The sequence below is a fragment of the Choloepus didactylus genome, chromosome 18 (assembly GCF_015220235.1).
Source record: "Choloepus didactylus isolate mChoDid1 chromosome 18, mChoDid1.pri, whole genome shotgun sequence".
Taxonomy (NCBI): domain Eukaryota; kingdom Metazoa; phylum Chordata; class Mammalia; order Pilosa; family Megalonychidae; genus Choloepus; species Choloepus didactylus.
The window spans coordinates 8,344,144-8,359,609 of NC_051324.1; the positions used below are offsets into that span (position 1 = coordinate 8,344,144).

Genomic DNA, 15,466 nt, shown 5'->3' on the forward strand with positions numbered 1-15,466 from the left:
GATACATTACTTGGAGCAAATAATCAAAGAACTAAAGACAAACAATGAGAGCATAGCACAGGATATAAAGGACATGAAGAAGAGCCTAGAAGAACATAAAGAAGAAATTGCAAGAGTAAATTAAAAATAGATACTCTTACGGAAATAAAAGAAACTGGTGACTAAATTAAAAAGATCCTGGATACTCATAGTACAAGACTAGAGGAAGCTGAACAATGAATCAGTGACCTCGAGGGCCACAGAATGGAAAATGAAAGAACAAAAGAAAGAATGGGGAAAAAAATCAAAAAAATTGAAATGGACCTCAGGGATATGATAGATAAAATAAAACGTCCAAATATAAGACTCATTGGTGTCCCAGAAGGGGAAGAGAAGGGTAAAGGTCTAGAAAGAGTATTCAAAGAAATTGTTGGGGAAAACTTCCCCAATCTTCTATGCAATATAAATACACAAAGCATAAATGCCCAACAAACTCCAAATAGAATAAATACAAATAAACCCACTCCGAGACATATTCTAATCAGACTCTCAAATACTGAAGAGAAGGAGCAAGTTCTGAAAGCAGCAAGAGAAAAGCAATTCACCACATACAAAGGAAACAACATAAGACTAAGTTGTGACTACTCAGTGGCCACCATGGAGGCAAGAAGGCAGTGGCAGGACATATTTAAAATACTGAGAGAGAAAAATTCCCAACCAAGAATACTTTATCCAGCAAAACTCTCCTTCAAATTCAAGGGAGAGCTTAAATTTTTCACAGACAAACAAATCCTGAGAGACTTTGCTAATAAAAGACCTGCCCTACTTCAGATTCTGAAGGGAACCCTACCAACAGAGAAACAACAGAAAGAAGAAAGAAATATAGAGAATTTTAACAGAAATATATAGTACCTTACATCCCAAAGCACCAGGACACTCATTTTTCTCTAGTGATCACGGATCTTTCTCCAGAAGGGACCATAAGCTGGGACATAAAACAAGCCTCAAGAAATTAAAAAAAAAAAGAAAATTGCATATACTCAAAGCACATTCTTCAACCACAATGGAATACAAATAGAAGTCAATAATTTTTGAACTGTAACTCCACTATTTACTTCCTACATGATATAAATTACACAAACCCTAATGACAAATCAGTGGTTTTGAACTCAATGTAAAATATGTAATTTTAGACAACTATGTAAAGGTAGGGGAATGGAGGAGTATAGGAACATAGTTTATGTGTCCTATTGAAGTGGAGGTGGTATCAAAGAAAAACAAGATTGTTATGGATATAAGAGGTTAATTTTAACCCCCACAGCAAACACAAAGAAACTATCAGAGAACATAACCATAGAGATGAATTGTAGAGTTTGGGTTAAGAGAAATGGGGGACAGTGCAATGGGGAGTTAAGAAATGAGGGTGGAGTTGCTGTTTGAGGTGAAGGGAAATTTCTAGTAATGGATGGTGGGAAAGAGCATTACAAGATTCTAAAGGTGATTAATCCCACTAATGGAAGGCTAGGGAGGGGGTGGAATGGGAAGATTTAGGCTGTATATATGTTCCCACAACTAAAAAAAAAAAAAAAGACAGTCTAAATAGATGATTGAATGCCAAGGATGAACTTGGATGGAATTAGAGGATAGAGGACAGGTGGCTCAAAGGGACACAGTTGAGACATAAGGTAAAGGAAATATAGAATGTAAGCTTTGTATCATTGTTGAACCTCTTGTACTTCTTAGCTGCGCTTAATGGGATTGCATAAAAGAATGTTCTTGTTCATGGGAAGTGTATATGTGAATTATAGTGTTTGTTCAAGGATGTGTGCAGCCAGCTCTCATATGTTCAGAAGACAGAGCAATAGATGATGGATGATAGATAGGGAGGGAGGGAAAGAAACAGCGATGTGACAGCATGTTAATGTTGGTGGATTGAGCTATCGGGGGAGGGGGTCAGGGTATGATGGAATTCTTCGTATGGGGTTAGTATTGTTTTTGCAACTGTTCCTATAACTTTGAATTTATTTCAAAAAGAAAAAAAAAAAGATAGCTGAATCTTCTTGTGCAGAAAGTCCCCAGAATCTGTTCAGGTACCTAAACAGGGGCATGGGTGTTTAAAACACAAGGGCTCAGCTAGCCACAAGAATGTGAGTAGCTGTCCATCAGGGACTGGGTCCATCTCTTACCTATCTGACCTGCCCAAACACCCAAACAGGAAGGGTCATGGAACAGCAGGGTTCTTGGAGGGGCATTACTATGAAAACAGGAGATGAGATTGATGTTTTAAAAAGTAATTCCCATAACATCACAAGCACTGGTAATGTTGGAATAAGTGTATCTCCCTACTGAGAAATTCAGACATGATTGTTTAAAATATTACTCATATTACTTTATGTCTATAGACACATGTTCTAGTTTGCTAATGCTGCCAGGATGCAAAACACCAGAAATGGATTGGCTTTTATAAAGGTGATTTATTTGGTTACACAGTTACAGTCTTAAGGCCATAAAGTGTCCAAGTCATCAACAATCGGGTACCTTCACTGGAGAATGGCCAATGGTGTCCGGAAAACCTCTGTTAGCTGGGAAGGCACATGGCTGTCATCTGCTCCAAGTTCTGGTTTCAAAACGGCTTTCTCCCAGGACGTTCCTCTCTAGGCTGCAGTTCCTCAAAAATGTCACTCTCAGTTGCTCTTGGAGCGTTTGTCCTCTCTTAGCTTCTCTGGAGCAAAAGTCTGCTTTCAAAGGCCATCTCCACAATGTCTCTGTAAACTGCAGCTCCTCTCTCAGTTCCAGTGCATTCTTCAAAGTGTCCCTCTTGGCTGTAGCTCCTCTTCAAAACGTCGCTCACAGCTGCACTGAGTTCCCTCTGCCCATCAGCTCATTTATGTGGCTCCACTGATCAAGGCCCACCCTGAATGGGTGGGGCCACACCTCCATGGAAGTATCTCATCAGAGTTACAACCTACAGTTGGGTGGGGCGCATTTCCATGCAAATCTAATCAGCACCAAAACGTCTGCCCCACAAGCCTGCATCAAAGAATATGGCTTTTTCTGGGGGACATAATACATTCAAACCGGCACAACACAAGTCTACATTTTTAAAAAATCCATTGCTAAAAGTGAGCTACATTTATATACACATAATTTTCCATTCCATGTTCTTTTGTGCAGTACATATTAATTGAGCACATACTATTTATCTAGCACCATCCTGGGCAGTTGAGGGTACATAAGCACGCCAAACAGATCAACAGCCTTACTGTCACAGAGCTCACCTTCCAGCATTCCTAACAACACAGTGAGAGCACTAAGGAAATTGTCTATGGAATCATTAGGATGTACTATCCAATGTTGACCGAAGTCTCTGTTGCCTTCCTTCCAGCCCGTGGGCATCTTCTCCATCCTGGAAGAGGAGTGCATGTTCCCCAAGGCAATGGACATGTCCTTCAAGAACAAGCTGTATGAGCAGCACTTGGGCAAGTCCAACAACTTCCAGAAGCCCAAGCCTGCCAAAGGCAAGGCCGAGGCCCACTTCTCCCTGATTCACTACGCCGGCACCGTGGACTACAACATTATAGGCTGGCTGGACAAAACAAGGATCCCCTGAACGAGACCGTGATCAGACTGTACCAGAAGTCTTTGCTGAAGCTGCTGTCCTTTCCTTTTTCCAACTATGCTGCTGCAGAAGCAGGTGAAATTCCATTACCTTTTTTGTTTATACTGTGGAAAGCTCATAACCCAGAACTGCTCGTGAACAACCAGTAGTCAAGCATGAGCTTCAGGTCAAGCTTGATTTATGTGTCTGCCTCTTATCTCCATTTTTCTTTCTCCTATTCTTATTCTTCCCCTTTCTTAAGAGTTAGAGTCCCATGAAGGTCCTAACTCTGGACAAGATAGCCACTACCACTTTTATTAAATGTTTTTTTTTTTCCAATTGAGATATATAACTCACATACCATAAAATTCACCCTTTTAAAGTGCATAATGCAGGGGATTTAGTATATTCACCAGACCACGCAGTTTATCGCCAGTAATTCCAAAACATTTTCATCACCCCAGAAAGAAACTCCCCACCCATAAGTAGTCACTTCTCAGCAACCACTAATCTACTTTCTGTCCCTGTGAATTTGTCTGTTATGAATGGTTTGTATACCTGGAATTATCCAATATGTGGTCTTTTGTTTCTGGCTTCTTTCACTCAGCACAATGCTTTCAAGAGTCATCCATGTTTTAGCATATATCAGTACTTTATTCCTTTTTATGGTGTGAGTAATATTCCATTGTATGGAGAGACCACATTTTGGTTATCCATTCATCAGTTGATGGATATTTGGGTTGTTTCCATTTTGGGGCTGTTGTGGATAATGCTGCCATGTACATTTGTGTACAAGCTTTTGTGTGGAAGCATATTTTCAATTCTCTTGGGTATATACGTAGGGGTGTAATTGCTGGGTTTATAGTAAATCCATGTCTAACTTTCAGAGGAACTGCCAAACTGTCCCTCAAAGCAGCAGCACTGGTAATTAACACTTTTTAAGGTTCTCAGTGTATTTTTTTAAAGAAAGATTTGCCAAAATAGGATATTAAAATTTGGAGTCCATTTAAAAATGTGTAAATTAAATAAATCAATGCATTTTGATTTGAAGATATATGCAATATGATCATTAGATAACTAAAAGATTATCTTTAAAAATCAGTTTCTAGTGCACTCTGGGCAGCGGAATGTTATAAACAGACACAAGTTTAAACTTGAATGATGAACATCATCGTCTTTGAATGTGACCAGGGATTCTCTGTGACTCTGTTAAATGACCTCACTTGGGGAGAGCACCAAGACTGTAAATATAGACTCAGTGGTCATGACAAGTGGCTTTCCTAACCACCCTCCCACCTCTATCCCCACCACCATGTCCCCACACCCCCATGCTAGATCCTGGGGATAAGGAATGTGGGGTGCAAGGAGGAAACCTGACACTTCCCCAAAGACTGAACCTTGATTAAGTTTTGGTGGCTAAATCTGAAACTGAGCCATTCAGAAACATCAGACTAACTATCACTGACGCCAAATCAAGGTGGCAAATAGTGTCATTTCTTTTGGAAAAGAAAAAGAAAATCAACTTGTAGAATATTCCTGAGAAAATTGTTTTATTACTTTCAGTTACTTCCTCATTAAGAAATAAATGAGGACTAAAGGAGGTAAACTGGTGAAAGGGACGACAATCGTCAACATGAACAGCTCAATCTTGCCAATCATTCGGGTTGATTTCACGTCTGATTCCCAAAGGAAAGGACACTCCCTTCGTGCTGAACATTTAAGTGACGCTCCCAGTTAAATGCCCCCTCACCCCATTCCCCCAGAGATGAGGTTGACTGTTTCCAAATCTGGATAGTTTGGAGACATGTAAAAACAGAGCAAAACAAAAACAAAATTCACCTCTTTTACATCAAAAGAAAATAAAAATTCCCATTTCGGGGCTTAGAAAAGATGGCTTAGAAGCCCCCAACCAGGTATGTGGAAACTACTTTCTGAATGATTTGTATGTACACATACAACATCTCTAATAATAAAATAATGAATGAATGAATGAATGAATGAAAAAACAAAAGTCCCACCACCACGTCCCCTGGCTGCTCTGACATCCCTTCTGGGTCTCCCAGGTGACGCCGGGGGAAGCAAGAAGTCCAGGAAGAAGAAGGGCTCCTCCTTCCAGACCATGTCTGCGGTGTTCCGGGTTTGTACTTCGGCAGCACCCACGTTTGACTGTTTTTCCGCCCAGTAAAACAGCGCTGGCTAACATGGGTGTGCTTGTTTCGGTCTGCATCCCAGGAGAATTTAAACAAATTGATGATCAACCTCCGGAGCACACATCCTCACTTTGTGTGGTATCTGATCCCCAACGAGACCGAGACTCCTGGTGAGTAACAATCCATCAGATGGGACTCCTGGAAATGTCTGCGAAATTCTGTGCATTTGTGGGGATGTAGGCATGTTTGCATGTTTCCCTGAGGAAAAGGTGATAGTCTTTAACACTTCCCTTAGCCGTCTATGAAATGAGTTGCCAGATTTAGCAAATAAAAATACAGGATGGTGAGCTGAATGTGAATTTTATATAAACAATGAAATATATATTTGTATAAGAATGACCCATGCAATATTTGGGATATAATTATGCTAAAAAATTATACATCATTTATCTGCAATTCAAATTTAACTGGGTGTCCTGTTTTTTTTTTTCTGGCAACCCTACTATGAAATCATGCCCAAAACATAGTGTGTGTATGTATACAGGCACATTAGATTCACAGCTTTCATGAGATTCCTAAAGGGGTCTGTGAACTCTCTTCCCCCAAAGTTAGGGACCTCTACATTCAGCAAATAATCATCTTATGTGTCACGTAATAAAAATTGAAGCAATAACAATTGTTTTTGAGCCCATACTGTATGCAGACACTTCATTATATTACCTCCAACCCTTACAACAGTTCTCAGAAAGACAGGTCAAATTCTCCCCATTTTACAGATGAGAAAACTGAGAATCAGAGACAATTCAAATCCCAAGATATACAACGTGATGCAGGACAGTAGACCTTTAACTGCCACCCAGTCCTGGATTCACAAATATTCTTAAAGTGAAAATATTTATCAGGGTTGTTCGTCTCAAAGAGGAGAGCAAACTGTCACCCAGAGCTGTGGAAATGAGATAGTGCACTCATCTGCTCAGCTGTCCTATTGCAAACACTGGTCTCCCGCCCCAAGCCCAGACACCCCGTCTCTGAAGCGTTACAAGGGAACAGAGGTAGGAGCTTGTCGAGGTAAAAACCCCAGCTCTGCCAATTCCTGGCCACAGGACCCTAAGCCAAGTACTTTACCTCTCTCTGTCGTAGCTTTTTTGTCCATAAAATGAGGATAAAAATGGTATTTCTAATTTGCTATTTACTTACTTATTTAATGAGCACTTATAAAGTGATTACTCACCCTATAAATCCTAACTCATTTAGTGCAGCTCCTAAGGCTACCGTGAGGGGTAAAATGAGGTTGTTCATGTGAAGCATTTAAGACAGGATCAAGCACTCAGGAAATGCCAGCTGCCAGTTATTAACAATATTATTATTGTCCTTATTACTCTAAACCAGACATTTTAAATCCCTGAATGACCAGGGCTACCCCATTTAGTGGAATTGCATCGTGCGTGGAAATTGGGGTGTTAAGCCTAAGTCTAAGGCAACCTTTCAGGATGCACATTGTTTGGGGCCCGCTGCACCCCCAGCCCGGCACAGCCAGCTTCACCTCCAGAGCAGTGATGGAGCTGTTTCCTTGACTGAGCATCAGATGAAATAGCTTGTATTTTTTTTAAGTTCCATTCCATTGCCGTTGCTGAGAGCACATTGTTATATTTGCATGAATCCAAGGTGCACAGAGCATGTTTCCCCTGTGAAGCAAATGGCCTGCTGGTGCCGGGCGACAGGAGGATGATTTACCACTGTGGGTGCAGGGAGATCCAAGGCTTTTGGTAATCCACCAGTTTACTTTTTCTTTTAGAATGTAAATTTCAGTGAAATCCATTCCCTCCCTCTCCATTTTGCTTCACCCTTGTCTGGCAAGGAAGACCTCTCTGTCTTCCATTCCCATTTCTGGAACACACTGTACAGGGGCTTGGGTGACACTTTGAAAGCACCTAGCTTGACCTCTTCATTCTGTAGACCAGGGAAATGAGGTCTGCAGGAGTTAAAGGCCTCTCCCCAAAGCATCCAGAGCTGGGAACAAAAGTCATGGTCCCAGATCAAACCACTCATAGTGGGATATGATGCTTTGTAGCTCCTCTCCCGCCATCCTCCGGGTTTCGCTCTTCTCACCAGCTGGAGCAGGAGCCTCTTAGCACCAGGGCTCCAGCCTCCATTCCCCGGGGCCCACTAAATGTGTGCTGTTGGGACTCAGGAACGCTGGGATGGCCGGGTGGAGGAAGCAGGATGGGAGTGACAAATGAGGGGAAAACAAGGTGGAAACTCCCTCAGCGGCTGTAACAAGAGAAGACTGAGGCAATAGCTCAGGAAAGTTTTTAGACAATTTGCTCATGTGTACAAAGGCAAATTTGGGTTCTTTTTATGGGCCTGCTCAAGACATTCTCGGTTCCAGTTGGATGGGAAGACTTAGGGCAGGCTCTAAGAGAACTCAACGCCAAATTCTGAGTCTGCACAAACAGGAGGGGGCTTCAGAGGGAAGGAAAGTCTCAGCTCTGCTACTCCTACATGTCTGCTTCATTTCTCTAAGCCTGTTTCCCCCAGGGCCCTGCCAGCCATAGGATGCTTTTGTGGGAATTAGAAAGTTACCCTCTTAGTGGACACAGCCCCCAACAGTGTGCACAGCTTGGCAAGCAGAGCAGCAGCTCCCATTTCCCCATCATAAAATGATGGTCTTCATGCTTTCTTCTCCCTCTAAAAGGTTCAGTCGGTCTAGAATTATGCCTTGCCTCTCCTCTCTGGAAGACTCTGGCACGTCTCTAACCATGCTGGGTTGCACCAAACAATAGGAGAGCCCTTTGCTATGTGTCAGGGTCTCTATTAAGCTCTTTGTACATGTTAAGTCAGCTTACAAAATAGATACTATTATTATCCTTATTTCAGCAATGAGGGAAGTGAAATATAGAAAATCCAGGTTCACACTAGAAAATGGCCCAGCTGGGATTCAAGCCATTGCTGAGAAATAGCTGGAGTTGAACTAGATGACTTGTAAGGTTCTCTCTTCATCAGCGATTCTCTGAATTTCAGACACATTTGCTCCTTGGTCTTAATCAGGTCTTAATCAGGTGTCCTTTAGACCAGCACTGTCCAGTAGCACTTTCTGCAGCAATGGAAATGGTCTACAGGTGCACTGTCCATTAGGGTAGCCATTAGTCTTGTGAATTGTGACTGGCACAATGGGGAAAAATGCATTTTAAATTGTATTTGATTGTAAAGAATTTAGATTTAAACAGTCACACTTGGCTAACACTGATCATCTCGGATAGCACAGCTCTGGAAGAACACTGAAAATTGTATAATTAGCTCTTGTCTCTGAAGAATGATTTCTCCTCACAGCAACCAGGAAAGCTTATGAGCACGCTAGATGTTTCAGTAAGGAAAGCCAGGTTGAGCCCCAAACCCCAGCAACTTGGGGAGCCCATAGTGAGAGGCACCACGTGGCCATATTACCTCTACTCTAACTCCTCATACAGCCCCCAAGGCAGCAGGATTTTCTCAGTCCAGGTTTGATTTGTGCCTGACCCAGGCTGGTCACCAAGAGTGACCCCGTCACCCTCCTCAGCCTTGGAGGGTCTCCCCTGCTTCTGAAAGAGGCCCCACCCCCTCCTACTGCAGCCCTCCTTCTTCTCTCCTTTGTCCCTCTTCTCCCACAAAAGGCAGAGCCTGCAGATTTTACTTCCCTGTCCTTGAGCAGAGGTCGGGGGAGCTTGTCAAGTTGTCCGACAGGAAGCCCCAGGAACAGCATTCCATGCTCATTCCAGCCTCCCTTGCAGCCTCGCTACAGACTCAAGGGCCATAAACTGGGTAAAGATCAATATTTGAATATTTTGCCTTTTATTCCTGTGGTTATGGGGTGCTGGAACCCCCCAAGAGGATGGGGGTATTTCCACTGTGGGACATGTGGGCAGGATGCCGGTGCCCCGACCCCTCCTTCGTACAGCCGGCACCAGCTCTTCCCACTCAGGTATGGGCGAGTGGCAGTGGGTCACGGTGACCTGGGCCAGCAAAGACAGTGCAAAAGCCCCAGAACCTTCTCCGCCAGGCGTGATGGACCACCACCTGGTCATGCACTAGCTGTGCTGTAACAGGGTCCTTGAGGGCATCTGGGTCTGCAGAAAGGGGTTTCCCAGCCCAATCCTCTATGCTGACTTCCAATAACGGTAAGTCTTCTCCTCTTTGCAGCTCCTGAACTTAGAGGGAGCCTTTTGCACTCCCCGGAGGCTCTCCTCGGGCAGCAGTTAGGTGAGCACACATGCACCTCCCCAGGTTTGGATGGGCTTTGCTGGGGCCCAGAGTGAGTGCCAGGCCAGCTGAAGTGGGCGAGGGTCAGAGCCCCGGTCACGCTAGCCTGATGGCACCCTAGACCAGGGTTTGTCAACTGTGGCACTGTGGGCATTTGGGGCTGGATAATTCTTTGTTGTGGGGGGGCTGTCTTGTGAATTGAAGGATGTTTAGCAGCCTCCACTCATAAGATGTCAGTGGTCCCCAGCCCCAATGTCTCTAAACACCAAATGTCCCCCAAAGTCACCCCAGTTGACAAGCTCTGCTCCTCCCAGCTGACACCTGGGCCCAGAATCCCAGACCTTGTCCGGGGCAGGGAAGGGGAGAGGACCCTCCGGAGGTAGGAGCACCAGAGGTCTGCAGGTCATAGTCGGTTTCGAGGCTCTCTGAAGTCCGTGGTAAAGCATTTCCTCTGAAAGCAGAATTCCAGCTGTGTGTGTTCGTCTGAGCTTCCTCGCTTTGTGCTTCTCTCCCTCCTGCCACAGCCCCCTTGCTAGAATCAACCCCTCGAGTCCCCTTTTCCCAGACCAGCTGTTCAGTATCCCACTTCCTCCTAAGGGTGGCGCAAAAAAAGGTTCTAGAAAACCTGGTCTCAGGCGCAAGGCCTTTCTTGGGGGTGAATCCACTCAGGAAATTTTGTTCCTCAACTGAACCCACCGCCGTACCCACCACCATCAGTCTGGCCAGGGAGGAGCTAAGTGGAGCTAGGCTGAGCCAGTGTCTCCCAGTGCAGGGCTCCAGGGAGGGGAGGGTCCCCTCGGCTTCCTGTGTCCCAGGCCAGCGCTGTCCCCCAAGCTCCGGTGTCTCCCTGGAGGCTGCCTTCCCTCAGCCTCCTGGACACCCATCCCAAGGACAGTCACCACCTCCTCCGTGAGGACAGAGAGGGCGTGGCCTTCCTGACCCTCAGCACCACGGAACGACGGGCTGGATGTTGCAGGGCTCGGAAGCTTCTGGACCCGAGCAGTGATGAGCAGGGGATGGCACTCGGGGAGCAGCAGGAAGCCCCCTCGCAGCTAGCCAGAGCCCCTTCCCCCAGACACACTCGACCACCCCAGAACTGGCCCGCGACCCTCTCCCCACGTACCAGATTCTCAACGCCAGTGCCATCCCAGAAGGCTAGTTTATTGACAGCAAAAATGCTTCTGAGAAGCTTCTTAGCTCCATCGATGTGGACCGGGAACAGTACAAATTTGGCCACACCAAGGTGAGACTAGCTCCTCCGCCTCTGTGTAACCCTGGAACCCCCAGCCCTGGGCTGTTTGCTGGCTGTTTCTTTCCCCTTCCTGTCAACCTGAATATTCCTTGTTCCACCAACCCCGGAGAGCTCCATCTCTGTTGGTTTTTAAGTGGCTGGCAGCTTAGATTAGAAGCAAGAGAAGAAAGCAGTGGGGACTCTAGTGTCCTGGGGGAGAAGATAGAGGGGACCCTTAAGGGTGCAAAGGGCCAGAAAAAGAGAACACAGAAAGAACTCCTGGGACAGTGAGGACTCAAGTTGGCCAATTCTAACCGATAAAAATGGCTACCACTTGTTTGAACATGTGGGCATCGGCCCTGTGACAAGCCCTCTATACACATTTCACTGAATTCTCACAATAACTTAATGATGTAAGTATGCTCTTACCCCGCCTCATCCCATCCTACAGTGGGGAAGATGGAGGGCCCCAGAGGGCAAGGAACTTGCTCAAGATCACGTGGATAGTGAGTGGCAGATGCCAGCCAAGTCACTGCTCAGCCCTCAGTGCTCCTGCCCAGAAAGGGGCAGGCTGGGTGGGGGAACATCCCTCCCCACCAAAGAAGAGCCTGTGGCCTCAGAGGGCACCCTGTTGCCTGGGGAACGCCATCAGGGCAGAGGCAGCTGCTCCGGTGGGTGGTGGGCAGAGGGGACCGAGGGTGGATTGAGCTTCCTCAGGGAGGCAGAGAGAGGAGGGGGAGGCAGAGCAGCCATCAGGGCAGCCCTTCTCCTTATCCTGGCACCAGCGATCTTTGCTTCCTGCACGAGAGCTCAGTCAGAATCAGTCCTCGTGGGTGGTAGGGGGCTGGCCCTTGCTTCCCATTGGGTCCCCTTGCTGTCTAGGAGGGGCCGTGGTGGATGCTACAGCCACCAAGAAGCCCAGGGAGCTGGACTGCTGTTGGCCCCCAACCCGGGGTGCCACAGCCACAGGCTGGGGTTGGGGAGAAAGAGATCACGTGCAGCAGCCCCCGCGGAGGATGAGAGGGGGCTTGTCTTTATATGAGCAGGTGTTTTTCAAAGCCAGGCTCCTGGGACTTTTGGAGGAGATGAGAGATGAGAAGTTGGTGACACTCATGACCCACACCCAGGCCGTGTGCAGGGGTACCTGATGCCAGTGGAGCTCAAGAAGATGACGGAGAGGAGGTGACACAGCCATCGCCCCCGCCTTATCCTGCTCCATCCCCCTACTTAGTAGCCGATGGTTGCTTCTTGCTTTCAGTCTTGGGATGTTAATTTACTCATTCACTCTTTCATTCATTCATTCAACAAGCATTTGGTGGATGCTGTTATGTTCCGGATGCTGTGTGGGCCACTGGGGATAGAGAAATGAATCCTACCCACAAGGAGCTCACAGACGAGTGGGGAGGCAGACGTAAGTGCATGGTGAAGGTTAATGCCTGCCACAAGTGCAATGGTGGATTTTCAATGCAGTAGGGGACTGACAAGAATAAGCTTCTAACCTGGTTGGGGGTTGCGGTCAGCAAGAAGAAAGAACTTTCTAGAAGAAGCTTTGCATGACCTGAGAGAGGGTGGTGCGTGTGGGAGACCTGCCAGCAGTTCCTCACTATGGAGCAGATAGTGAGGACGTGGTAGAGATCCTCGTCTGCCACGTGGAAGAGCCCAGAGTGGATCCTCTGGTGGATGGGGCCCCGGGGAGGGGGCGCAAGGAGACGAGTGGCAGGGTCAGACTTGCAGCTCAGAGAGGTCACTCGGTCAGCTATGAGGAGAACAAACCTATGGGGACAAAAGGAGGCCAAGACCAGGCTGGGGGCAGAAGTCCAAATAAGAGATGAAAAGGATGTGGATTACAAAATAGCAGATGAGAGACAGAGGAGGGGATGGATGGAAAGAGATATGATTCCTTCAGTAATTCAAGAGAAGACATAGCAGTGTTGACGACTGGTTACATGTGGGAATTTTAGGGAGAAGGGAGTTGGGGTGAAGGCTGTATTTCCCTGATCCCCTGGTCCCCCGGATAGCTCTAATATTGCCATTGCCATATGGACCACCATCACGTATTAGTCAAGAATAACTCCCAGGCAAACCACCTGGGTGAGCTGGATAGAAGCTGGCACAGAAACGAAAAAAAATCCCAAAGAGGGGGCTAGTTTAAGGGAAAGAGAAGCAGGTTTCCAGGCTCACAGGAGCCTTGTGACTATGGCACTGTAGGAGGAAAAGGCCGAGAGAAAATGCAGGCAGCAGTTGAGACCATGAGAACAGATCAACTCTACGAGGGAGAGGGCCTGGAAGTTGAGTAATTCAAATGTGGAAGAAAAACCCAATAAAGTAAGAGTGAAAGATGCTCGTTGCCTTGGTAACTAGGAAGCCACTGACAACCTTGGGCAGAGCATTTTCAATAGCGTCGTCGGTGGGGGTGGGAACCAGGTGACCAGGACATCCGCCAATGGCCCCATGTCCTCTGTCACCTCCACACCTGTGCACAGGCTGCTCCCTCTGCCCTCAGTGTCAGAACCTACTCTGGAGTCAGCAGGGTCTGCAAAACTTGGCCGTCCCCGTTTCCCACCCAGCTGGGAAGGATGAAGGTGCTGGGGCCGAGGGGGGTGCGTGAGGGTGGATGCTGAGCCTGGCTTTGGTTCTTGATGGGTGTACAGGGAGCCCACCTTCTGCATCCAGTACAACCTCCGCTCCTTCATGAACGTCAAGCACTGGCCCTGGATGAACCTGTTCTTCAAGATCAAGCCCCTGCTGAAGAGTGCAGAGGCAGAGAAGGACACGGCCACCATGAAGGAAGACTTCAAGAGGGCCAAGGAAGAGCTGGCCAGATCTGAGGCTCGCCGGAAGGAGCTGGAGGAGAAAATGGTCTCCTTGCTGCAGGAGAAGAACGAGCTCCAGTTGCAGGTCCAGTCTGTAAGTACCTGGGGGTAGATGAAGCCAGACTCTGGAGGACAGAAAAGGAGCAGAGGCGCCATCAGGTGTCCACTCAATAGACAGTGGTGCCACCCAGTGGCCATGCCCAGTACTGCAGCATCACCCTGAAGCAGAGCTGGCTCTGGCTCAGTGGAAACAGTGCGTTCTATAAAGTAGTTTTGGAAAGTAATTTTGTGCTCGCCCTGACTTCTCCCTGTCTTCTATAGTGGAGATAGATATATTTTGCTGTGGACACGAGGGGACTGCATCTCTCATCATAACAAAAAGCCGTCAGGAATGAACTAGGACTTTTACAAAATAAATGAATAAAAATCATTTCAAAATTAAACAACCCAACTCAAATTAGAAAGAGTAACACGCAAAATATTTTAATACTATGATTATGCTCAAATAAAAATACCTTACAAGTACACATTTTGTATCAAAGAAACCGTATATCCAGGGTGTGGAAACCATCAATCCAGTCTGGAAGTATAATTGTTTGTTTGTCACCTCATTACACAGAGTTAAAGCATTTATAATTTGCCCCCTTGTAATAGTCCTCCAAATCCTTCAGTCTCCTGCCTTACGTGTAATGCATTTCTGACTCCCTTTCCACACTCCCAATTAGTACAGCGTACTCATTCGATGCAATTTCCTGGGCATAACCATCTAGAGAGTAGGTTTTGGAACCAGATGACTGGATTTACATCCCAGCTCTTCCACTTGATAAGCTGTTTGATCCTAGGCAAATCACTTATCCTTTTTCTGCCTTGGTCCTGTCATCTGTAAAATGGGCATAGTAATAATACCCACCCCATAGGGTTGCTGAGAGAATCTGATGACTTAATCTTTACAAAGTGCCCAGCAAAGAGCAGATGTTTAATAAAAGTTAATGCTTGCTCTTGTCAGTTTCTTTCCATCTATAACCCTGCAACTTGTGACCAGTTCTTACTCTTGTATGGGAAGATATATCTCAATTATGCTTAACAGCAGAAAACAGCTAGTTTGGGGTCTGACTGAGAGACTTATTACAGAGTCTTCTGGGGCATGTGTTTATTCGATCACAGATTCCTGGATGTTTTGAATTTTCTGTTCTGTGGCTCAAGGAGGCAAGGCGGAGGAGACATAGGCAGCGCTTTTCTGTTAAAAATCAAACAGCAATAATGTTTCAAAAATATTGGTCAGCTAGTGGTAATACATAGAGTGGATGGGTTGTTTCTCACCCAGTGGTAGTGGGAGGAATGGGATGGCTAGGCCTCCAAATTTAGAGAATTTATGGAGGCTCCCTTCTTTAAAGTGAACTCATGACTAACTTCAGGAATGCCTTCATTTGAAATTTTAGGGGAATTTCTATTAAGTGAA

General features: G+C 46.1%; 1 protein-coding gene across 1 annotated transcript in view; it reads left to right on the top strand.

Annotated features, from left to right (window-relative positions):
* The window catches only part of LOC119514596 (myosin-13-like), a 44,780-nt gene that overhangs the window by 9,099 nt on the left and 20,215 nt on the right, over window positions 1–15,466 (top strand). The window contains 9 exon segments of the mRNA XM_037810428.1: window positions 3,365–3,569; window positions 3,572–3,673; window positions 5,641–5,714; window positions 5,810–5,897; window positions 9,764–9,881; window positions 11,083–11,206; window positions 12,241–12,334; window positions 12,337–12,376; window positions 13,846–14,105. Of these exon segments, the coding sequence (XP_037666356.1) occupies window positions 3,365–3,569; window positions 3,572–3,673; window positions 5,641–5,714; window positions 5,810–5,897; window positions 9,764–9,881; window positions 11,083–11,206; window positions 12,241–12,334; window positions 12,337–12,376; window positions 13,846–14,105 (1,105 nt within the window).